This window comes from Bubalus bubalis, chromosome 7 (assembly GCF_019923935.1).
Source record: "Bubalus bubalis isolate 160015118507 breed Murrah chromosome 7, NDDB_SH_1, whole genome shotgun sequence".
NCBI lineage: Eukaryota > Metazoa > Chordata > Mammalia > Artiodactyla > Bovidae > Bubalus > Bubalus bubalis.
Window position 1 is genome coordinate 75,828,977 of NC_059163.1, and position 24,948 is coordinate 75,853,924.

The 24,948-nt window shown below is 42.3% G+C and overlaps 1 protein-coding gene across 2 annotated transcripts in view; it reads left to right on the forward strand.

Annotated features, from left to right (window-relative positions):
* The first annotated feature begins 836 nt into the window (after positions 1-836).
* The window catches only part of KCNIP4 (potassium voltage-gated channel interacting protein 4), a 1,300,658-nt gene continuing 1,276,546 nt past the window's right edge, over positions 837-24,948 (forward strand). Inside the window, exon 1 of one of the 2 annotated variants that reach the window (XM_025290631.3) lies at positions 837-952. In XM_025290631.3, the coding sequence (XP_025146416.1) occupies positions 892-952 (61 nt within the window). In that variant the 5' untranslated portion in view covers positions 837-891. The remainder of the gene's footprint in view (positions 953-24,948) is intronic. The other variant, XM_006063269.4, reaches the window with a different exon arrangement.

The window sequence follows — 24,948 nt, forward strand, 5'->3', positions numbered from 1 at the left end:
GCGCTGAGCTACCTCCCTGGAGAGCTGCCAGGGAGCCCTCAGATGAAACCTTCCCTGTGAATGCTCGTCTGAAAAACCCCTCCCCAATCCCCTCCAATCTCTCTCTCCAAAGTGGCATTCTCATCTCGGCCTTGCCCGCCCGCGCACCTGGGCGTGAAGGGCCCGCCTTTCCCAACACCTAGCCAAGTCTCATGACTGGTTCGAACTTCAATCGTGAAGTTTCCTGTCTAGGAGTTCCAGGACTCTCTGGCGCTCTGCCCGGTTTTGGAGAAGGCATCTCCTTGCTCTACCCTTCTGGTGTCCTTCGAACTCAGCCTAACTTTGGGCAGCAACCTCAAGTTTAGCCTTCGGAGTCTGAGCCCCTGGGGATTCGGCAGACGGTTCTGTGCGAAGGCGTGGGGCCCTGCAGCCCCTCCGCAGAGCCGGCGTTGCGCGCGGCAAGAAGGGCTCTTGGAGGCACCGGGCAACTCTCGGAATCGCCTCGGGTCTCCTTAAGGTCTGGAGGCTCTGTGGTCAGAGCCCCCAGGCCAGCACCACCCCAATCCAGTGACTTGGCAGCAGGTGGCAGAGGCGGCGAAGGGAGGGAGCGCCTGGCTCTCGGGCTAGCGGTTAGCTGCTCCGGTTTCCAGCCTGTCGCCCCCGGCACCCGCGCTACCCGCGCGCCCCCGCTGCCCAGCACCGCGCCGCGCCCCCGGCGCCCCCCGCCGGCCTCCGCCCGCACCTGCATCCGCTCCGCGCGCCTTGCCCGCCGCCGCCGCCGACTCTCTCGCTCCCAGCGCGGCGGACGCCCCCGGGCCGAGCAGCGAGTGCGCTCCGGTGCCAGACCCATCGCCTGACGCCTCTGGGCCGGTTGACTCCCGTGTCCCGCTCCTGCACCCTGCGTCCCCAAAGATGAACGTGAGGAGGGTGGAAAGCATCTCGGCTCAGCTGGAGGAGGCGAGCTCCACAGGCGGTAGGATGCAATAAACGTTGGAGCGGGCTCCCGCTTCCACTCTGCTTCCCTCACGAGCTCAGACGGGGACCCCTTCCTGGGCTGGGGACGCTTGTTGCCTTTGCTGCATGTGAGATAGTCCGCTGGGCGGGACTGGGAAGGGGAGGTGGCAGCGGCGGGAATGGGGGTGCGGAGGAGAGGGGGTGCATGCAAGGTACAGGTCGGGAAAGAAGAGGTGTTTGAAGTGTGTGTGAAACTCGCCAGTGTCAGGGTCCCCTGCGATCCTGTGCCTACTTTTGCCTTCTCTGAAAATTTCCCATGTTGTTTACGCATTTGCCAAATGACTTCAGACCTCACACTTCCTTCTCCTAACACCTGGGGATAGATGATCTGAAATAGTATTGATCCTCTCCCTCCACGGTGCATTTATGCTCCCAAACATTTCTTCATTAAAACTCTATTTTCGTCCCCTGGTAATACACAGGCGGAATGTTTCCCAGGTCAGATTCTTCAGCAGGACCGTATGTCTTATTTTATTGCCAGCTTTAGTTTAGTGTATTCAGAGAAAATGGTCCTCAGTGACACTTGGAGATAATTTATACACAGTATAGCCTTGGAAAGGTACTTGGCACTCTGTGCAAGGAGCTTGGCTTTCAGAGTATCATGCATTCTGCGAAAGCAGGGACAGGTCATAGCAGAATATGGGACCATAGCTCCCTTACCCCTCACCACACCCCAATAAAGCCCCCTGGGTAGAATTGGTTTGTTTTTAGGTGGCTTTACATGTGTGCAAATTTTAGAGGAGCCGTAAATCGAATGAAGGTTATTTTGGGGAACCTGAGAGTAATCGAGAGTGGACCTTTCCCAGATTATATAAAATGAGGGGGTCACACGTGGCCACAGCATGGTTTGGATTTGCAGGATGAAAAAGTTGTACTTCAGGGCTATAAAGTTGCAAGGAAAGAGGCATGTCCACATTTTAGGTGTTTATACCCAGGGAAATGGAGTCACCAACTAGAGTCCATTGCCCTAATTTATAGACATTGAGATACGGATATGTTCCTTTTCTTCCTTTCCGTCCAGTAGTTCAAGTTATTGTAAATGGGAGGACCCTAGTCTTTTTTGAATGTAAAGTCTTAGAGAAAATACTCTTGGTAGGCTGGAAAAAACCTATCACCTTTAGAGCCCCCAATATGACTTATAATGATGTATAGTTCACATTTCCCTCATGACAATAGCTGCCACTCATTGCAAACTAAGTATATCTAGGATAAATCTTAGGGCCAATGCTCATAATCTTGAAGAGATTGAATTTTTCAGAATGAGAGTTGTAACTGTAGAGGGCTGCATAGTTGATTTCATAGGGTCTCTGTCTTTGCAGTTCCTTCGACTCAATAGGGTAGGGAGCCTTTCGGGAACTTACTCATACACAAGGCAATTGTAGATTCTCAGAGATAGAAATGGTTGTAGGAACAGAAGTCTGGGGAACTGGGTGGCTTGCATTGTTCAGCTCGTCAGCAATAGCAGCTTTTTGGCTGAGCCTAGTCTTTAATTGGCCAGATGGGGATTGAATCAGCTCGCCTCATCTATTCACAGTGCCATAGGTGGCCATAATCTCTACTTGTTGGATAAAATGAGAAAGATGAAATCACATCTGAGGAGTATGATGTATTAAAAAAGAAAAGACTTTCAGTACCATCTCTAGAATCAGCATGTGTTCATTGTTCATTTGGAGAATAGAAAGCTCCTGATTTATATCTTTCTCAGGTGAGACCAAAAAGGAAGCATTTTCTGGCTTGAATTGATCTGACATCTGTTTCTTGAATTGTATTCACATGTTTTTAGAGTTAATTGTTTAGAAGAAGAAAAACTTTTAAAGTTAATTGTTAACTTTAGAAGAAAAAAAAAGAAGCACCCTTTTTTGTTGTTGTTGTTTTTAGTGTTTCAAGTTTAAATTGGAGAATAATCCCCAGATATGTAGTTGTTTCGTAGGGTCTCTGTCTTTGCAGCAAAGGTCTTTGTATTTTCAGCAAACTTTCATACTTTGATTTGGGCTCAAGTGTTGAGTCTTGACTAATCCTGGGACAAGAAAAGACTGTCATCTTTAAAGGTTTCCAGTCTAATTTCAGTTCTTTTTAATGGCTTCTTGACCAGAGATGTATTAATGTCTTTTGTTACCTGGTTATTGACTGGAGTGTTTTAGTGTTCGCTTATGCAACAGATCGCCAGCCACAGGCATTAGTTTCTGTATACAAAAATCCCCTGGTCAGTGATATGTCAAAACAATAGCTCCTGACCTCTTATTTCCTTTAAAATAAATGGGATATTTGCATCTTCTAACATGACCATGGTGGTCTTCTTTTGAATATATGTCTCTCGGATGAAGGTTTATAAAATGATGTAATCAGGATTAAAATGAAATTTAACTGGAGGATCAGACAGAAATGGATTAGGGTTAGAGGGAAATCAGGAATTGGAGAAGCGTGTGTGTGTGTTGTGTGTCTGTATTTTATGACTGGACTCTAGAGCCAGAAAAATAGTTTATTGAGAAACATAGACTACATTAAAGTGAAAGTAGAGAGGGAAATGCAGGAAAGATGGAAGCAAGGTTGAGTGAGCTGCTAAAACTTTATGATACAATTACTTAACTCACTTCTTACTCCTTTTAACAAGTGATGTATTTACTATGCTAACTGATTAACACCATTTCTAAGTCATGGTAGTTGATAATACTGTGGAAAATGGGAAATGGATGCTTGTCAATGGTCACATATAAGTGGAGAAGGTTTGTTAGGAATCATAGAGCTCACTTCTATTCTCCCTCTCATCAGTTTCTACGTTATACCAAAAGTTTGCCCAGACCAAATTTTTCATGTCATTTGCTTCCCTGGTACAAAATCAAACATAATCCTACTACTGGTGGAGAGGCAGAGGGTGATGATTATTCAACAGTATATTTGAAAGAGAATCAGAAGTAAGGTCAGAGAAAAAAAACCCACAACATTATTCACTGGTGTCCTTAATTTCTTCCATCTAACACAGAGATGGCAACTGTTACGTGATGTAATCTACAGCTCAACATGGGGAGCGAAATGGGTGTTTCCATAGTTAGAGGAGGTCATGGAGAGGATGTGGCCCAAATTGGGCAATCAGAGGCCCGTCACCTGCCTCCCCTGTCCTTGGGATGTATGTTCTGCCCACTATTTGCACAGCACAAGCCATTTTCAAGGACACAGCCTTGAGAGAGTAACTTAAGGACACCTGGGTGGTATTCATGACTGTGAAAGTGTTAGTTGTTCAGTCGTGTCTGACTCTTTGTGACCCCATGGACTGTAGCCTGCCAGGCTCTTCTGTCCATGGAATTCTATAGTATTCATTACTAAACCTCGTTAAACCCTCTATATAAACCTTTAAGAATCTGGAGTGCAGGTGTGGAGATCTACTCATCTTGCTTCACTCAAGACAAGCCTTGTTATTTCAGGTCCTTTGTTTATTAAACCTGCCACTGACCAGTCTGGAGTGGTCCTCCTCTTTCTTTGGTCTCTCCTTACCCTCTGTGTGTGGGACTCAATTTCACATTTCACCTGGGAAGTTCTTAAGTTTGGCAACCAACAATAGTACAGTGAAAACTGCTCTTCATTTTTGTATTGTTAGATGGATGTTATCATGGCCTCAGCCTAAGTTGGGAGTTTATTAAAGATAAACCCAAATTAGTAATTCCACAAGGGTAGTAGTCTGTTTAAGAGAAAAGTCTGTTCTCAATCCTGAAAAAGCTTTTTATGGCACAAGGCATTATTCTGTCTTCTTTGTGTTGTTGAATGTAAGAAGGTTCTAAGCAAATCACATGGTAAAATGTTAAAATTCAACAATCCTCTTCTGCTTGCTCCACTTTTTTTTTTTTTTTTTTGGCCAATGCTTATGCAAAGTTTCATCAAATAAGGCTATAGATAGTTTGGAAATTAATGATTCATGCAGTATAAAACATGTATGCAAAATTTCCATGGAATCATAGACTGGTTAGTAGTTGACTCTTTTGATATATTTCTGGGATTGAAGTGCATGGTCCTTCTTAGTCTTTTTTTCATCCTTTTATTTGTTTTTCTTGTCTTCACTGGTGTTCTAGAAGATGTGGATAATATTGCTTTTCAATATTTCATTGCAGAGTGTGCTTGCTTAATAGCCTCCTTTCTTAGGGACTTTCAAGCAGATTAAAGTGTGTGTGTGAGAGAGAGAGGTGAAGGGACAGAGGGAAAATGAGTTTTTAATTCGTTCAGTGGTCTTTACTGAAACAGGGCACTCAAAGCTGATGCACTGGGACAACCAGAGGGATGGGATGGGGAGGGAGGTGGGAAGGGGTTTTGGGATGGGGGACACATGTACACCCATGACTGATTCATGTCAATGTATAGCAGAAACCACCACAATATTGTAATTAGCCTCCAATTAAAATAAATTAATTAAAAATATTTTAAAGTTATATAACTTGATCTGTCACTATAGGTTTATTCACTATTGGGCATTAAATCACCTACTTCTTTTTCAAAACTGTTCATTTGGTTAAAGGTCCTAGTGTGCTTTTCTCCATTCACATTTTTCTGAACTCACTGCCATGCTTCATGCTATTTATCTACACTCCTTGGAAGACTGTTAACCCTGGGAGCAGAGCTGTTGTGTTGTGCCTACTACCTTGTTGGCAGCATCTGGCATCAAGCCTGGCATACAGTATTTGCTCAATAACATATTTATTGAATGAATGAATTCCCCTCGTATTTTGTGACATTGCATTATTCTGTCTCTTCCTACTTCTCTCAGGTCTCATTTTCTGATCTTTATTTCTTCCTTTGCCCATTCTGTACAACTTTGCACAGAGTTCTGTCTTCATTCTCTTATTTCTCTCTAATCAAACTGTGGCTTTGACACATTTTATCTGGATACAGACGACTTGTTAGTCTGTAACTCTGGCTCAATCCCTTTCCACATTACCAGATGGACATTTGGGTGCCCTATTGGTCAGACCCATCAACAAGTTTTACCAGCACCTTGAAGTCAGTATGTCAGAAAAGACATATACTTTCTTCTAAGAACAATTTATCATCCAAGTTTTCATGATGGTGACATCATTTTTTGAGGCACACAGTTAAAAAGTAAAGCAAAAGTGATTCTTTCTCTATGGTCCTTTCCACTTGATTTCCTCTCTTTCTATGTGGAATCCGTCACCAAGCCTTATTGATTCTCTTCTAGCTTTTATGTCTATCTCCTCCTCCAGCTCCCACTGCATTGCTTAACGTTATAGTCTTATTTCCCAGACCATCATGGTTGTCTTCTATTTGCACTACGTGCTACTCCTCACACACAACCAAATACCTTTATTAAAACCTGATTTGAGTCAGATCATTCTCTTGTGCAAAACCTTGCCATTACTTACAGCACTAAAAATACCATCTTCTTAGCTTGATAGTCAAGGCTTCCACAGCGTGGTGACAGTCCTCTATCCCAACATTTCTTTCATGACTCTTTTAAGGCTACACCTTGACCTGCTAAACTGAATTGTTCCTGAGTCCCCACACATCTCATATTCTACCTACTGCTTAGGATGAACTTTATACCCCAGCATGACCCACTTGAACACTGTTGAATGTTCAACATTGAATCCATCCTCTGAGACACTCATCTTGAATGCAGTGTCTTTCTCAGTGTAGCCTTACTGATTTCCCCCGGCCCCTCCCCAAAGAATTATGCTTTAAATTTTCATCAATCATTCTCCTTTGACTTACATCTGAATGACAAAGCAGAAGAAGCTATATATATTTCTTTGGTGTGCAGTCTTAAGTTATAACACCTTGATGCTGAGTACTGTACATGAATTGCTAATTTTCATACCTCTGCTAATGACTGGCACAGTGCTTCACAAAATAGTAGGTGCTTTAAACATTGTTATGGAATTTAAACCACACTGCTCAGTGGTAGACCTACCAGAGACCCAAAATTACAGTTCATGTTTGATTGCTTGTTAAGGCATCTACTGGAAGTAACACTGTTTTTTTTGGTTCTGTCTTTTCTGTTTGGTGGGCTAGGTCTATGAATAATGTGACAGCAAGATACTGCTCCTCTAAACTGCGCATGTGTGCATGTTCTTGTATCTGTAATGTGTGGCTATGAGAGTTTGCATCATTTTTGAAGAAAAGCTTAATAAGTAACCAGTGTTTTCTGTGTGTTTAGAGCAATAGGCAGTGTCATCTTTGGATACTGTCGCTATGACCCTCTGTCATCCTTAATACCTTCCAGACCTGTCACCCCCAGGGGATTGGTGGTTCAGGGGCCCTTCAGTGAGTGATGATCACCTCTCTTGGTTCCCTTTCCAATAAAAGAGTGGAAAGATGAGCTAAGGACTCCTGAATCATGAGTGTGATTATCAGTACTGGTCTGAGTTAGTGTTACAGAGAATAGCCCTTCATAACATTTTCCAACCCTGATCCTGACCCCTCCCCAACCCTGTCTACCATTATTATCTTCATCAGATGATAAACCCCTTTATTATATCAGTGACTGTGGAAAGGAATGGAAAAATTATAAAAAAAACCTGATATCTTTCAACATTTACATATCCATTTCCTTAGGTGTGTTTTCTTTAGTATCAGACTTCACAGAATCACGTGTTGAAAGGGAGTTGAAAGGGAATTGAAAGGGCATGGAAACCATGGCAGGGCTGAGATGAGATGAAGTTCAACTCTTTAACTCTCACCACTTGGGCTGTCTGCCTTCTCGCCCAGTTTCTTCACTATAGACTGTTCTGTACACATACATAATGTCCTTAGTATTAGAAAGCCTGAAAAAATAAAGACTCAATGTTTAAACATGTAAGTTCTCCATTCACTCTGACACTCTAATGAATTATTTGAATATGGATATAAATATAAAATTTGCCATATTGAGCACTTGGCCTTCATGCCAACATGTTAAAGGCTAATTTTCTTCCCAAATGAACAGAGCCTGTGTGGTCTAATGGTTCTCCCATTCGAAATAGGTTGTCCCTGTAGATGTATTATTGATGTTTTAGAAACGTCTCTCTCCTACATCTTCTACCCCAATTATTTAAATTTAGGTAAAAATAACTATTCAGCCCATTTTACAATAACAGTGCATAACGTCTTGGTTACCTGAGATCAGGATTGACTTAGTTACGGAAGTGTCCCCCCCCCCCCCCCCACATACTCAGTAGCATCTGCTCATGAATAGTGAATAAAAGTCTTGAGGGAATTCGAACTGGCAATTTTTTTTTTTTTAATAAGTCTTTACTTTAAAAGGGTTTTGGAGAAGAAATAGACTTCATCTCCACATGTCAACACTTCTTAATATTTGAAGAATCTTTTGAGTGAAGCAGTTTATTTAAGAAATGACATTATCTGCTCACAAATAGGAATCAAAATCAGATTTGACTGATGGAGTAAGTGCTGCAAGCTCATGACTATGCATGCTGCCCCCGCCCATGTCTTCACTATAATAGTACCTACACACTGTGTTACAGATAGTAAGGTGTTCCCAATAATGTCCCCAAATATTTTTTTTTTTGACCAGGGAAGACATGACTTCCAAAAGTCTTTGAGCTTCATAATAAACTTGATTGAAAATAGCACATGTAACTATTAAACTGATCTCCATTTCAGCATGGATATCCTGCCAGGGGCTTTCTTTTGGATTGTAACTTTTCATACTTCAATTTTTCATTAGAATAGCACACAAAACTACTTACAAAAAATTGGTTTAGCTCTTACCTTTTATCCATGTTTTGTATATGGTAAGTGCTCCAGTGATGTTAAATGAATAAAAGCATCTTACGTTGTGGTTAAAGCCTAAAGGTGGAGATGCCCTCTTATACTCCAATCCACCCCATTACTGTGGAAACAGATCCTCTGGTTTTCTTGTTGTGTTTGCAAGGAGTTTGGAAAAACCCAAATAATATAGAAGTAAGCAACAGACATTTCTAAAATAACCCCATCAAATCCAGTCCCCAAAACAAGTTTAATTTAGAGAAATCTTATTTAATTCAGAGAAGTGGGGGATACAAAATAGCCTCTGACTATAACATTTCTGTTCCTCATTCTTCACCTATAAGATGGTGGCAATTATATTACTTTTAGGTTATAGGGATGGATTCTGTAATGAAGAAATGAGATTAACCAGTAAAAATATATATTTACCAAGAAACTACATAGTGCTGGCATGAATGAGAAGTGGAGTCTGCCTTTAGAAACCTTACCATTTATTCAAGAGATATTTGCTGAGTATGCACCAAGTATTTAGAGCTGAGTAGGGGAGAAATAAATAACTAAACACGTGTATTTTAAAATATTTATTGCCATAACAGAGGTAAAGATGAAGTGAGATGGATTCTGAAAGCAAGATTACTTCCAGTGGATATAAGTGCCATTCCTTTCCAAGTGGATGCAGTGAAGGTGAACAGTGATATTGAACTTGATCTTTCTCTCTTTGGGAGCTTACAAAATAAAGCTGTCAAAGAATTGAGCTCAAAATTCTATATTTTTTCCATTGCCTGACTTTCCCCACTGTGTTCTTTTCTGTAACATGGGTTTATGTGTCCACCAGTTAAATACATTGTGACGTTATCTAAGCTATTTGAAAGATTTTTAAAACCTATGATGCTGGGAGTCTGTTAGGAAGTGCACCTTTTTAAAATAAGGCAAACATAATTTTGAAGCCTGGAGAATACAAAATGAGTGATAACTTCTGTTTAAAGGTAGTCAGAAAGGAATCGAAAATGCCTAGCTTTCTACTTGCCAGTTTAAATAATATTCTGGTGCTGAAGGAGATCAGCCCTGGGGTTTCTTTGGAAGGAATGATGCTAAAGCTGAAACTCCAGTACTTTGGCCACCTCATGCGAAGAGTTGACTCATTGGAAAAGACTCTGATGCTGTGAGGGATTGGGGGCAGGAGGAGAAGGGGACGACAGAGGATGAGATGGCTGGATGGCATCACTGACTCGATGGACGTGAGTCGCAGTGAACTCTGGGAGTTGGTGATGGACAGGGAGGCCTGGCATGCTGTGATTCATGGGGTCTCGAAGAGTTGGACCTGACTGAGCAACTGAACTGAAAGGTAAAGGCATTACAAATTAGTAAGATTTAAAAAAATTAAGTAGAATAGCATTCTAATTTTTAAATATCACTTTATAGTGATATTTATCATTTATCATAGGTGATATAGTAATATATAATATATAGTGATAAATATCATTTATCATAATGTTATTATATGTGATTTAATATTGCAAACACTTGTGAACATGAAGTTCTACCAAGTCTTTCTTGAATCTTTTCCAAGAATTTTTTTTCCCAAGAATTCTTCCAATACTCTTTTGTATCATTTATTTCCCCCAACTCCCTTTAATTTGAGGCTTCCTACTGAGCTGCATGGTATTGCTGCAATCTGTTCCCTGTTCGCTTTCCTCCCATGGTCTGGTTTCATCATCATTTCCTGTCGAAGTTGTGATTTCTGAGAGTTGGTGCTGGCTCTGAAACACAGGTGCATTACATTAATTTGAAAGTTGTGGGGAGAGAAATCTTGGGAAACAAGAATAAAACAATATTGAAAGTTCAGAACCAGACATTGGGAAATGTGGAAAAAGGAAGGTGGAAACTGCAAAATACAGCAGTATGTAGGGATGTAGAGGGAGAGAATTCTCCTGCCATGGATTTACAGAATAAGCCTCATTTTCGATGGAGGTGTTGTAAGATAGTTTTAAAAAAGGCAGCACATCCTAAACCACAAATCTCAAAGGTGGTAAATACTAACCCTTCTGACATGATTGAAGTACCAGCTTTGCAGTTAATCTATATAAACCCTTCTAGTTCAATTAAAGTTGTAGATGTGGATTCAGAATGAAAATTAGTGTCCACAAAACCTAAGATTTTAAGATTGTTGTTCACCTCTCAGGATAAATACAATGTAGAATCTACAAACACTACACTAGGAAGATTGAACTGTAGAAATAATTTGTTAGGAACATTGCAATTTAAAGCACAGTTACATTTATCTCAGACCCTTGGTTGTGAGACTGTGGCTTTTCATAAATATCATTAGAATTGAATTTCAGATCTCAAGCAGTGACAGTTATAACTCTTTTAAATGCAATCTGTATTCTGGTTGTTTTCAAAATAGTTTTGAGTCTGTTATTCAACAGTCATGCATTTGAAACATAATGATCAATTACCTACTATAGGAGAGACACTGCAAGTCAATATTTCAGAAAATAAAAAGGCAGGCTAGTTGTTTAGGAATTAAGCTTTTAAATCATATCTTCCTTCTCTACCCCAGAATTCTACTTGATCTCAATTGTGTATGGATTAGGTAGAATATGTTGGCTTATCTCATTTTCAAAGACACATGCTAAATGCTTTTCTAGGATCCTGGGGGTATGTCCTTGATGGAGGATCTCAGAAACTGCAGTCCTTGTCTTCTGTGAAATATAAGCTGAATGAGCATGGGGTAGACCTTCCATAATCACATAGTTTGTTCCTAAGTGATATTGGTTTCACAGAGTCACTTAAAATATAAAACAAGTCGTATGTGGAAAAAGACAGCATTAAACTGTAGACTAGATAATATTGATACTCCATATATCAGTGAGGGATTCTCCAAATGTGAGCCAATTAATTCTTTTGTAAAACATACTAAGCTTCTACTATTTGTCAAATATTGTTCTAAGTACTAGAATACAGAGATGAAATATATCCCATGGGAGACCCTGAATCTAGTTAAAGAGATAGACATGGGCGATAGTAGTTGGTGTGTGCAAAATCTTAGGATAGCACCAAGCACAGAATGCTTTGGAAAGGCATATGTGAGTTACCTCATGCAGGCTGGATAGAATCACAGCAGGCTCCCTCGACTGGATGGGACTGGCAGATGAGAATGAGTCTGCTAGATAAATACAACAGGTGGGAAAATGTACAGTTAGGCAGGGACCATTGTGGTTCTAAGGCTTAATCTGAGAGAATGTGGTGGTATAATCAGGCGATGGTGAGAAGTCCTGAGTGCAGTGAAGGTGAGGGTAGAGGGGAACAGGGAAATAGGGAGCTGGAGAAGTAGTCTGCTTCAGGATGTGAAGGCAGCAGGGACCTACTGGTCAGTTTCAGTCAAGGGCAGAACATGACCACATTTGCATATGGGAAGACAACCACAGTGATGGGGCAAATGGACAGAAAGGGAACGAAACAGTAGTAGAGTAGACCTGCAGGGGTACAATTGCAGTGAGACACACTGGGATCATAGAAAAGCATCAGTGATGTGGTGGAAGGTAGCAGGCACACATGATGTAGAGGATGAGGCCAACAAGATTTGATGCTGGGTTGTAATTTGGCCACCTCATGCGAAGAGTTGACTCATTGGAAAAGACTCTGATGCTGGGAGGGATTGGGGGCAGGAGGAGAAGGGGATGACAGAGGATGAGATGGCTGGATGACATCACTGACTCGATGCACATGAGTTTGGGTGAACTCCGGGAGTTGGTGATGGACAGGGAGGCCTGATGTGCTGCAATTCATGGGGTCGCAAAGAGGCAGACATGACTGAGCGACTGAACTGAACTGTAATTGGTGTTGGGGGAGAAAGAGGAGCCTGGTTCAACGCCTAGATTTTTGGTTTTCGTAACTGGTGGATGGTGTATATTTACCAAGATGAAAAGTACAGAAGGAGGTTTAGTTGAAATTCAATGAGATCAATTTGGGTTTATAACCTTTAAGGTCTTTGAGGATGTCAAAATGTAGAAGTCTAGTAGTTATTGGTACATAAGAGTGAGATTGGATTCTCTAGACAGTGGACTGGACTGTGTTAGTCACTCAGTCGTGTCCGGCTCTTTGTGACCCCACAGACTGTAGCCCACCAGGCTTCTCTGTCCGTGGAATTCTCCAGGCAAGAATACTGGAGTGGATTGCCATTCCCTTCTCCAAAGGAACTTTCCAACCCAGGGATCGAACCCTGGTCTCCTGCCTTGCATGCAGATTCTTTACCTTTTGAGCTATAGGTAAATCTCTAGACAGTGGGGAGCTAGTTAAATTTAGGAGTGACAGAATAAAGAACATTAATTTTGCATAGATGTTTAGGCTGCATCGTTGACAAGGATGTCATTAGGAGATTGTTACCTTAGTCTAAGCCAGAGAAAACAAACATTTGCACAATGGTAAAGGCAGTGGGGATGAGAGGGTGGGATGCTTGGGAAAGAGAAAGATGGGGAGACTGGTGATGGGTGCTTCATGGTGCCATGATGGAGAAACAGGGAACACAGGAAGTCAACAGGCTTTGGAGGATGGTAACATGGAGGGAAGAAAACATGCTCACTTTTAGAAATACTGATTTTGATGTGCTAGGAAAGGATCTGGGTCAAACTGTCCCAAAGGCAGTTGGAAATGTGGAGTTCAAGTTTAATTGATATCAGAGATGCACAAATTTATTAAGCATTGTGATGGGTATTGAGAATAGAGTGTAGAGTAATGCAAGAAACTGGCCATCAGACTAAGCTGGAGAGTCAAACTTGGGAATCAGTCGCAAAAAGATAAAGATAACTGAAGACATGAAATTGAGTAGGGGACAGAGTTTAGGATTAGATCTATGAAGAATAAGGGTGGGAAGTGGATATAAAACTGGGGAACCATGTTACAGTTGAGAAAAAATTGGAGAGGAGAATGTTATGGAGGTCAGTGTCCTGCACATAGATGGCCCATGGCTGCCAACTAATGGGAGTGAAAGAGTTTCAAAAAGCCAAAGCCTGTTAAGAGTGAATTGCTACAGAACATTCATGGTGGATGAAGAAGATTATATAAGGATAAGACTTGCGGTCAGGCCTAGGTTTCAAATACTGTGCCTGCTACCTTAGGAAGTCATGTGGCCACTCTGTAGCTTAGCTTCTTTGTCTGTGCCTAGAGCATTCTTGCCCCATATACTCCATTGTTTTTCTTCCTCCCCTTTTCATGTTCTCATTAAAATATTACTTCTCTGATGACATCATCTAACATAACAATTCACCTGTGTCTCCCTATTCCCTGATCCTACTTTACTTTCTGTCATAGCTTTTATCCTATATTCTCTCAAAGATAAAACTATATATACTATACTACTATAATGTTATTTATGTATACTATAATAATACTTGTATATACTATATTTTTTTGTATATTTGTTTAGTTTTTACTATTTTCCTTATTAAAAAGCACTCAAATGTACATGGAATGGTAAATCAATAAAGAGAACCCATTTTGACAGGTTGTATGGAGGATGAACTGAACCAGTGTATATAGCAGATGCTCAGCACAGTGCCTGATAGATACTTAGGATCTGATAAATATGATTTACCATATCATTTCTATGATATTTTGGCCTGATAAAAAGTCCTTTGATCTTCAGGATAGGCAGTCTGGAGAGTGGTGAGATTGGGATCTGGGAGACAGGGGCAGTTATGGAGGAAGGAGGTTGTGAGGAAGGGGCACTTAGTCTCTGCAAGGGGTCAGTCTTGACTTCTAAGGCTGAAGGGATGAGGAGGCCATCTTGGGGGATCTGCTGGGTAGGACCCAGTGGAGAAGTTGGGCTTTGAATGACCATGGAGGTTTAAAGAGATTTCAAGGAACCATTTTGTGGGTTACATGGTGGACTTCGTGGGGTTCAAACTCCAGCAATTTGGCTGGAGTAGATCATGGTCTGAGAAGTGCTGAGGCTGAGACATGAGATTGAGGAAAATCTCATGGGGTGGATTATATCCAGTGGGCAAGGAGTCAAGATTTCTGAGACAGGCATACTAAAAGCAAGACCTTAGAAGACTTGTCTTGTCCTGCTGTAAAGGAAGGCGGAAGGATGGAAGGGTTCAGGTGGAAAGGATGGCTGGGGGACATTGCTATTGTCCAGGCTTCTGGAAGGACTGCCCAGTTGTGGGGGACGTTGGAGGGGAAGAAAAGGAATTGGCGGATTTGGGGGACTTCATGGGTGGTCTTTGTGATGGATTGAATGCGGGCCTTGGGTGATCAAGGAGCAGCAGGGTCAAGGATGTGCACATAAGCAGGCTCCATACTCAACTTAGGGGTCTGAGTGAAGACCTTTGCTTGTGGTGATGTGAAGCTATTATCCAGAAGAGAGATGTGTGTGTGTGTGTGTGTGTATGTGTGGCCAAAAGCACTAAGTCCAACATTATACTGGAGGTGCTGGAGGTATACTTTGCTAAGGGGAACACTTGGGAGTGTTGAATATCCTTTTTGTTGATAAATGAATTGAGGCTCAAAAGGGTTAAGTAGTTCACCCATAGTCACATGGCTAGTGATGGGGAAGAACAGGGCTGTTGACCAAGGCAGTCTTAATCGAGGCATTCTGGCTGCATGGGATAGGCAAGGCCAGGGACATATGAGGAGTGGCACTCTGGGCTGACCTGACATTGTTCTGGGAGGGTGGCCTCAGCTCAGCAAATACAGTGCTTACTGTCCGGGTTGGTGGTACATGGAGCTAAAGGACAAGTGACCTGACAAAGTTCCCTGTGGATTTCTAGATCAGACGCAAGGTAAAGATCCAAAGCCAGGGCCCAGTTCAAATGATGCTGCATGGGAAGAGCCTGGATACCCAGTCTTGCAGGTTGGGCAAAGAACCATTCATGCCCAAAGAGTTTGAATGAAAATAGCTGGCAGGGTCTCCCTGAGCCTGAGTTGAAGGACTGATGGAAGTGACTGATGTGGGGCAGCTAGTGTCAGTGAAGGGTCTGGGGCAGACTGGGCATTGGAAGTTAACACAGGCAAACTTTGGAAGGATGTTAGAATCCCATGCAAAGGTATGATTTTGATTCAGAGAGCATTCTACTTGCATATTTGCCATCACTCCACTCCCTTCCCTCCCTGGACTGCTAGATCCTGCAACCACATCTCCCACCCTCCCTTATGGACACTGGACACAGGCAGTCTTGCTGAGACTAACCATTTGAGAATATATATCATTACTGCAAGCTGTGAACTTCAGCCATCCTCCATTCTGTCAGAAGAAGTCATGAATCCCTTTAATACTGTTCCTTAATGAATACAGTTTTAATTAATTGTTTCTTATCTACCAAGCCAGAGTAAAGAGACTGTGCACACTCCCAGGACCCACAGGGGCATTCAAATACGTGTTGACCAGTGGATAATGGAGTATATTTAAATGTACTGACAAAAAAAACAGTCAGATATTGTTTTAACTATTAGGTGAGCCTCGTAGTTCTGCCACCATGAAATGCAATAAGCAAGTTCTTCAGGAGTTCAAAGAAATTTTTTCCGTCCCTCTCTCCCTGAGTCTCAGAACACATAACACTCAATTTCACTCCATTCAACACATTTATTTAGTGTGTTATAAATCAAACATTGTGCTGGGTGCTTGGGAGATACAGATACCTTCTCTGGCTTCACAGATGGCGAGCATAGAAGAGAGACTTTCAGCAATGCATTAGCAGCCTGTTGAGAGTTTCAGAACAATGAGCAAAGGATGCTATAGGAACATATGGGGAAAAACTGAATATGTTTTAGGGCTCAGAAAATAACTCTTAAAGAAAGTGTAAGTTGACACCTGAGTGATACTTAAAGACAAGTATGGAGAACATACCTAAAGAACTAAAAATGTCTGAGAGAGAGAAGGAGACTAATGATAAATACTGAAGAGGCAGATAGGCCTGGATGGTTGAGTTTTATTAAGGATTTGAACTTTATCATAAGAGGAATGAGAAATGATCAGAGGTTTTAAGCAGGGGAGCAAAATAACCACATCACATCTTCTGGCCTTGGTCCCTACACTCAGCAAAAAGTGTAAGGCAGTTATCCCAGTAACCAGCAGACTGTTGATTATGCCTTTCTGGCATCTGAAATTATTTTCTGTCTTGTTTTTATTTGTTTTACTTTTTACCTTTCCCTTCTGCCTTGCTTACCCTCTGAAATCTGATTTTGATCTGTGATTTAAAACTCTTTGCTAGCCATTTAGTGTCTAGGTCAGCAGTCTCCAAAGTGTTTTGATCTTATACCCCTATCTGTGAAAAAATTTTGAGGATATACTTTCTTTTTTATAGATTTCCTTATATATTATACACATATACTTCAAGAAACATGCATACTAATTATTAGTAAAGCTGAACTTCTTTCTTTTCTTGGATAATAATAAACATGCTGGAAAGAGTAATGTCATATCCAAAAGGTTTTGATCCTAGTAGCCTCTTGTGAAGGCATTTCTATTTTTTCTTGACTAGTACAAAGAGTGACTTCACTTTCACTCTTCACTTTCATGCATTGGAGGAGGAAATGGCAACCCACTCCAGTGTTCTTGCCTGGAGAATCCCAGGGATGGGAAGCCTGGTGGGCTGCTGTCTATGGGGTTGCACAGTCGGACACGACTGAAGCGACTTAGCAGCAGCAGCAGCAGTAGTATAAAGAGAAAAGTCTAATATACTTGACTTTATAGGCTTGGACAAAACAGTGAGTGGCAAAAAACTAAAAAAAATGAAAAGTGCCATTTTATCAGTAGTTAACTTCCTCATATATTTATGTGTTCATTTTTACAGATATCAAGTGTCACAGAGGTAGTTCTACCTTGCATTGCTGTGATTAACTGTTCACCCTTCCTCTCAGTGCTTCAAGCCAGTTGCAGTCATTTTCCATCCCAGCTGAGCACTTTACTATACTGTTCAGACTATGTTTTGTCCTCATTTGTTTCTGGTATACTCTTTCTGCATTTTTAATTCTACACTGTTTCATGCATGATGGATGTTACAATTCTGAAGACTCAGTCTCTCTGTCTACAAATATCCAAGGATTACATGAGATACACATGTAATAAACACATATAAAAAATAATAAAAATACAGTATAGGTTACCAGCACTACCATATGGGCATTTCCTGACTTAACCACCAAGAGCTCATCTGTTGTTGTTTCTCTTCCATGAACTCATGCAGGGTGGGTCGGATGCCTGCTGATTTGTGAGGAACCTGAATCAACATTGTCTACCCAACTCCAACATGTAATTGCAAACCCTTTAGAGGAAAGATTCCTGCAGGCCTTTATGGGAAGAGATCGTTTCCAGCAAGAGAAGGAGGAGCCGTAAATTTTAAAGATTCTATAGGATGGGTGCATGTGTGAACCTGCTGCTGATGGGCTTAGAGTGGAAGATGAGATTTAGTTGGAGAGGATGAGCTATGATGACATGAAAAAGCCACCACGGTCATATGTAACACTGATTTTGTGAAAGCCTTATTAACAATTGAAGCAGACATCTTCAAACCATGCCTCAGATTTATTGACTGCAATTCAGTCTTAGGAAATTTAGACCCCAAGAGTGTAGGGATGGGCTATTTTGTTCACTCGATATTCCATGAGTTTGAAAAGGGTCTGCCCATGGTAGGCTCTGAAATATTTGTTGAATGGATCAGCTGCCACGAAAACCAGTGGAAGAGAGAGAAAGGGATTCCGGTGTAGTTATAACAGCCTGTGCCAAGGCTCAGATTTGCACGAAAACTCAAGCCACGTCTGGGGAATGGTTAGAAGGTCCAGGTGGCCTGAATATTGGCAGTGTGGGAAGATGTACCCCAGAGTGAAGCTGGAAGAATGGATGGTGGTGGATTGTTTCAAGCCCTTGCATTTATGCTTGGGGAGTTTAAATGAAAATCTGCAGGCAGTGGGAGGTATTTAAGAATGTTGAGCAAGGGAATGACATTTATTTGTGTTTAAAAAATGATAGCGGTAATTACAGGGAATTCAAGGGGGCTGTTGGAAAAGTGGGGCAGTGTGTGTGGAGTGAGAGATCTAAATTAAAGTAGCGTGACAGGTGGGGATGAGGTGGTAGGCTCAAGAGGTGCATTGCAACTGTAACCAATATGTCACTAAACATTGGAATGAGGACAAGAAAAGTAGGAGTCAAGAAGTCCACATTCTTAGCTTTAACCTTCAGTGACAGTTCTTGAGGATGTGGTAGCTTTGAGACTTAGAGGGTGGAGGTACAGGTGGAAAACATAGGAAAAACCCATCCGACAATTGAAGGTAGGTGTATAGGTCTCAGAAGGGTCTAGAAATGCACATGTAGAAGCCAGCAGATTGCAGGTAAAGTCACGAGAACAGAGAAAATCACTTAGGGAGAGAACTGAGCTCAGCTTGGCATCCTAGGAAACAACCTAGAATTAAGTGACTGTACTGGGGAGGAGGCACCCACACTTGAGTCAGTGATGGACCATGAAGGGAGGCAGAAGCAGTGACTGCCAAGGGAAGGAAACTTTTCCAGTTCCTGGTCAATTACTTTAAGTGCTTTGCATGGTTAAGTAAAATGAGAGCGGAAAGAATCTGGCAGTTAGGAGGTGGAAGCAATTTAAGTGGGGTAGAAGCCAGATTGCAGTGGGTTTGGGTGTGAGCGAGGAAACAAAGGAAGAACGAGTGTAGGCAACTCTTCTAAGAAGTTCAGTTGTGAAGGAAAGGGGGAAGATGGAGCAGTTGCTTGAGGGAGTAACTGCTCACAGATTCATTTGGTTAAACAGGAGAAATTCGGGCATGCGTGTAAGCATTGACCTGGCAGTGGAGAGCAGTGTCCTGAAAACACCAGAGAGATTCCTTCTTCTGCTATATCCCCATTGTGCCTTGTATGTGCCGCATAGAACACCTTCTGTGCTACTATGCAGTTGTCTGTTTACGTTTGAATTATCTGGAGTGCTGCAGTCCATGCGGTTGCAAAGAGTTGGACATGACTGAGTGACTGAACTGATAGGCGTACAGAGAAGTATAGAGACTAATAAGCCCCTGAGGCTTTCCTACCCTAAATTGATAGTTAATAATTTTACAAAATTATTTGCTTCCAGCCTTCTTTACAGAAAAGCAATAAAACGTTAACAATAATGTTGACAACCATTTTGTTACCTTCCATGCTCTCTTTCCTGTCCCCTCCTTCCTGCAGTTACAACCATGACTGAATATTGTTTACATCCTTCCAATTTACTTCAACATCCTTTCATCTGCATGTTTAAGTGTGCATGAACCATGTGTCATGTTTCAGGGGAGCCTTAGTCCTTTCAGGTCACTGTAATAAAAGACCACAGGCTGGGTAGTTTACAAACAGCATTTGTTGCTCATGGTTCTGGAGACTGCAAGTCTGAGATCAGAGTGCCAGAATGGTCTTGTGAGGGCACTCTTCTGGGCACTCTTCTGTATCCTTACATGGCAGATGTGGGCTGCTGCTGCTGCTGCTGCTAAGTCATTTCAGTTGTGTCCGACTCTGTGTGACCCCATAGACGGCAGCCCACCAGACTCCCCCGTCCCTGGGATTCTCCAGGCAAGAACACTGGAGTGGGTTGCCATTTCCTTCTCCAATGCAGGAAAGTGAAAAGTGAACGTGAAGTCTCTCAGTCTTGTTTGACTCTTCGCGACCCCATGGACTGCAGCCTACCAGGTTCCTCCGTCCATGGGATTTTCCAGGCAAGAGTACTGGAGTGGGGTGCCATTGCCTTCTCCGAGAAGTGGGCTAGGAAACTCTTATGGAAAGAGGCTCTCATAAGACCACTAATCCTATTTATGAGGGTGCCATCCTCACGACCTAGTCACCTCTGCCAGACCCCACCTACTAATACTATCACATTAGTTAGTATTAGTTGCCCAGTTGTGTCCAATTCTTTGTGACACTATGGATTGTAGCCCACCAGGCTTCCCTGTCCATGGAATTTTCCAGGCAAGAATACTGGAGTGGGTAGCCATTCCCTTCTCCAGGGAAATCTTCCCAACCCAGGAATCGAACCCAGGTCTCCTGCATTGCAGGCAGATTCTTTATACCATCTGAGCCACCAGGAAAGCCCACCATCACATTAGGTTTTCAACATATGAATTTGAGGCCAGAGGGAACACAGACATTCAACTGCAGAAATGTGCATGCTTTAAAATTTATACAAATGGCGTATTTTTTCAGTTATTTTGTCTTGGAGATCTAGCTGCATTGATGGGTGTAGTTCGTTCTTCCTGAGTGCTATTATTTGTGGAATATTTTATTGCTATATTGGTCTCCTGTGTTTCTGTGTCTGAGTTGTTCTGGGCCAGGGATGGTATGTTGTCATACTTGGACCCCCAGTGCCAAAATATCTCTTGTCTAAATGAGTCAGACAGTGGAGAGATGGGGCTTGGTAAGGAGTGTGGGATGGTGAGCCTCTTTTCTGAGACAGCAGGCAAGAATTTAGGTTTGGGGAGGACTCCCTACTCCACAGGTTACTCTCTTCTCTGAAACAGAGGGATTGACATTTTCTTAGGGAGGGGATAAGGGTTTGAGCAGCATGGTAATAGATTTGTAATCTTTAGTTATATTGGGAAGAAAAGTGAAAAAAGTGAAAGTGTTAGTCACTCAGTTGTGTCTGACTGTGACCCCATGGACTGTAGCCCACCTGGCTCTTCTGTCCATGAGATTCTCTAGGCAAGAATACTGGAGTGGGTTGCCATGCCCTCCTCCAGGGGATCTTCCCAACCCAGAGATTGAACCCAGGTTTCCCACATTGCAGGCAGATTCTTTACTGTCTGAGCCGCCAGGGAAGCCCCTAACTGGGAAGAAGATAATCCCAAATATTTACTATTTTTCCAAAGAGCCACATACTTTCCACTCACTCCATTTTGCATTTATAAATGACCAGAACTAAGGACTGATGCTGAAGCTGAAACTCCAGTACTTTGGCCCCCTCATGCGAAGAGTTGACTCATTGGAAAAGACTCTGATGCTGGGAGGGATTGGGGGCAGGAGGAAAAGGGGATGACAGAGGATGAGATGGCTGGATGGCATCACCGACTTGATGGATGTGAGTTTGAGTGAACTCCGGGAGATGGTGATGGACAGGGAGGCCTGGCGTGCTGTGATTCATGGGGTCGCAAAGAGTCGGACACAGCTGAGCAACTGAACTGAACTGAGAACTAAGGAAAAACAACTAACTTTGGAAATGTTACTTTGTCATACATTCTTCTTTGCTAATTTACGTATTTCTAAACCACTGGGTGGAATTGGTGGCTTGTTTTTCAGCTCTGGAGAATTTGGTGATTTAACTCAGTGTTAAGGATTCTGGAAAACATTTATCTCATTGTCACTTGCACTCTTATTAAAGATATTTTGATGCTGAATATGGTGAATTGAGCTATTTTCTGCCATTTAATGTATGTTGTATGTTACTGGTGCACTGTGGCTTCTATGCAAGACTACTGTTAAATTTCACAGTCTGTGCATGAGACTTGTGAAGTTGCCCAACCATCCTGGAGGGTTCCAAAGGGTGTTCCAAGAAATTAGGTCTTGCTAGGCCAGCCTGACTCTGTAATTAATCACTGATCCAAACCAGAGGTTTAGTCACAAGATCCAAGGGGAAAAGAATAATTCATTATGGTTCAACTAATATATACAGGATGTCTACCGTGGACTAGGCATCCTTCCAGGTGCTGAGTGGGTGAGTAGAAGAAGGATCCAAAAGTGAAGATCATATTCTTCCTATGTTCATTAAACTTGCAGCCTCCATAGGTGGACTGGTTGGAAAGGGCTTCATGTTTGTTTTGCTCCAATAAGTGTTTGGCCTTGTTTCAGCATGTATATGTCTAATTGCATTAGATCTTTATATCCATATTTTGTAAGTAGAATTACCTCCATTCTACAGATATGGGGACCAAGGGTCAGAAAGGTTAAGCAGTGTGCTCTAGGTCACACAGCAAGTGTCAGAGCACGTGGATGACAGATTTAAGTCCATTTGCATCCAACTCCAGTGCCTTTGTTCTTCCTACTCTTCATAGCATCTCCCAAATTTATATAGAAGACTAATATATCTGCTGTATTAGAAACAAATTGATGTGAGTGAAATCTTAAACATGAAAACTGTTTGAAAGTAATTGGATAATGTGTATCTCATTCTCTAGTTACAATTATATTCTCTTGAAATATTATTGGGGTACCCTGGCCCTAGGATGGTTATGATGTTGCTGAGGCCAGGCTTGTGGTTCAGGTCTTTCTGAGCTCCCACTTCTGCTGTCTACCTAACTCCTAGGCCTCCTCCTCTCCTCTGCTTTGGTAGTTCCATTCAGTCTTTGCTCTTTGAGAGTGGCTGGGGAGCTTTACGGAGAAGGCGATGGCACCCCACTCCAGTACTCTTGCCTGGAAAATCTCATGGGCGGAGAAGCCTGGTAGGCTGCAGTCTGTGGGGTCGCTAAGAGTCGGACACGACTGAGCGACTTCACTTTCACTTTTCACTTTCATGCATTGGAGAAGGAAATGGCAACCCACTCCAGTGTCCTTGCCTGGAGAATCCCAGGGACGGTGGAGCCTGATGGGCTGCCGTCTCGGGTCGCACAGAGTCAGACACGACTGAAGTGACTTAGCCGGGGAGCTTTAGGAGGTTAGGTGGAATATGCCCCTAGTAAATATGTTGCTTTTGTGTGGTAGGCAGTGCAACGGAGCCCCAGAGACATCCGTGTTTTAATCCATGGAACCTGTGACTGTTACTTTACAAAGTGATAGAGATGTTCAGATGCAATTAAATTAAGGACTTTGATAGGGGGAGATTATCCAGGATAATCAAGTGAATCCAGTCTAGTACATGAGTCCTAAGAGGTAATGTGCCTTTCCTGACTCTGGTCAGAGAGGCGTGTCACCAAGGAAGAAGGGTCAGAGAGTTGCATACTCATTGCTTTGAAGATGGAAGAAGGGGGCCACTGGCCAAGAAATGTGGGGTGGCCTCTCATAGCTGGAAAGGCAAATGGGTTCTTCCCTAGGGGCTCTAGAAAGGAATCTAGCCTTCCCAACTCTTTGATTTTTGTTCAGTGTTGTATGTCTGATCCACCAAACTGTCAGATAATACTTATGTTTTGTTTTATGCCCTGAGTCTCGAGTAATTTGTTACAGCAGTAAAACAGAACAAATATACTTGATCATCTGGTTATCTGAGTATCTCATGAATGTTCCACAATAATATAAGTAACATACTTGAAGAATGTGCACTTCCCTGGTAGCTCAGACGGTAAAGAATCTGTCTGCAATGTGGGAGACCCGGGTTTGATCCCTGGGTTGGGAAGATGCCCTGGAGAATGGAGTGGAAACCCACTCCAGTATTCTTGCCTGGAGAATTCCATGGACAGAAGAGCCTGTCAGGCTACAGTCCATGGGGTCACAAAGAGTCGTACATGACTGAGATACTAACACACACACACACACACACACACACACACACACACACACACACACACTCTCTCTTTCTCTCTCTCTCTCTCAAAGAAGGAGCCTTCTTAAGGATGTATGTTTTTATAGTGCTTCTTAGCACAGACTCAGAAGCAATCACTATACCTGGTAAACTAAAGAGCACAGTGTTGACAATAATAGAGGGGTGTGGTACCTCAAGTTCTAGGAACGCAGATTGTTTGATTTATTCTTCCTGAGTCTTACTTTCCTTGTTAAAGTGAGGATTAAGAAGTTTAGAACTGGTAACTGCAAAGTGCTTATTCTGGTGCCTGGCACATGTTGATTATTTAACAATTGGTCACAAAGATGATGAAGATTCCTGAACTGTTGGATTTCCCTCCATTATTTGAGGGAAAACCACCTGGTGTATTATCATAAACTGGTATAATTTGTCTCTTGTGAAAGATAAACCCTCTTCTTTGAAGAAAGAGGTAAATTCATAGTATAATAATAGGAGGCATTCTTGTCTGGTTGTCACAATCAAGCCTTTGAGTGATATTGCTTTTATTTGAATCCTGGTTCCACTTATTACTTTATAAATTTGTTCTCATTTGTTAAGTGGATTAATGATATCAGCCTTCTAGGAGTATTGTATATGTTAGAATTATACGTGTACTTAGTCACTCAGTCGTGTCTGACTCTTTGTAACCCCACGGGTTGTAGCCCAGGCTCCTCTGTCCATGCGGATTCTCCAGGCAAGAATACTGGAGTGGGTTGCCATGCCTTCCTCCAGGGGGTCTTCCAACCCAGGGATTAAGACCAGGTCTCCCGCATTGCAGGCAGATTCTTTACCATCT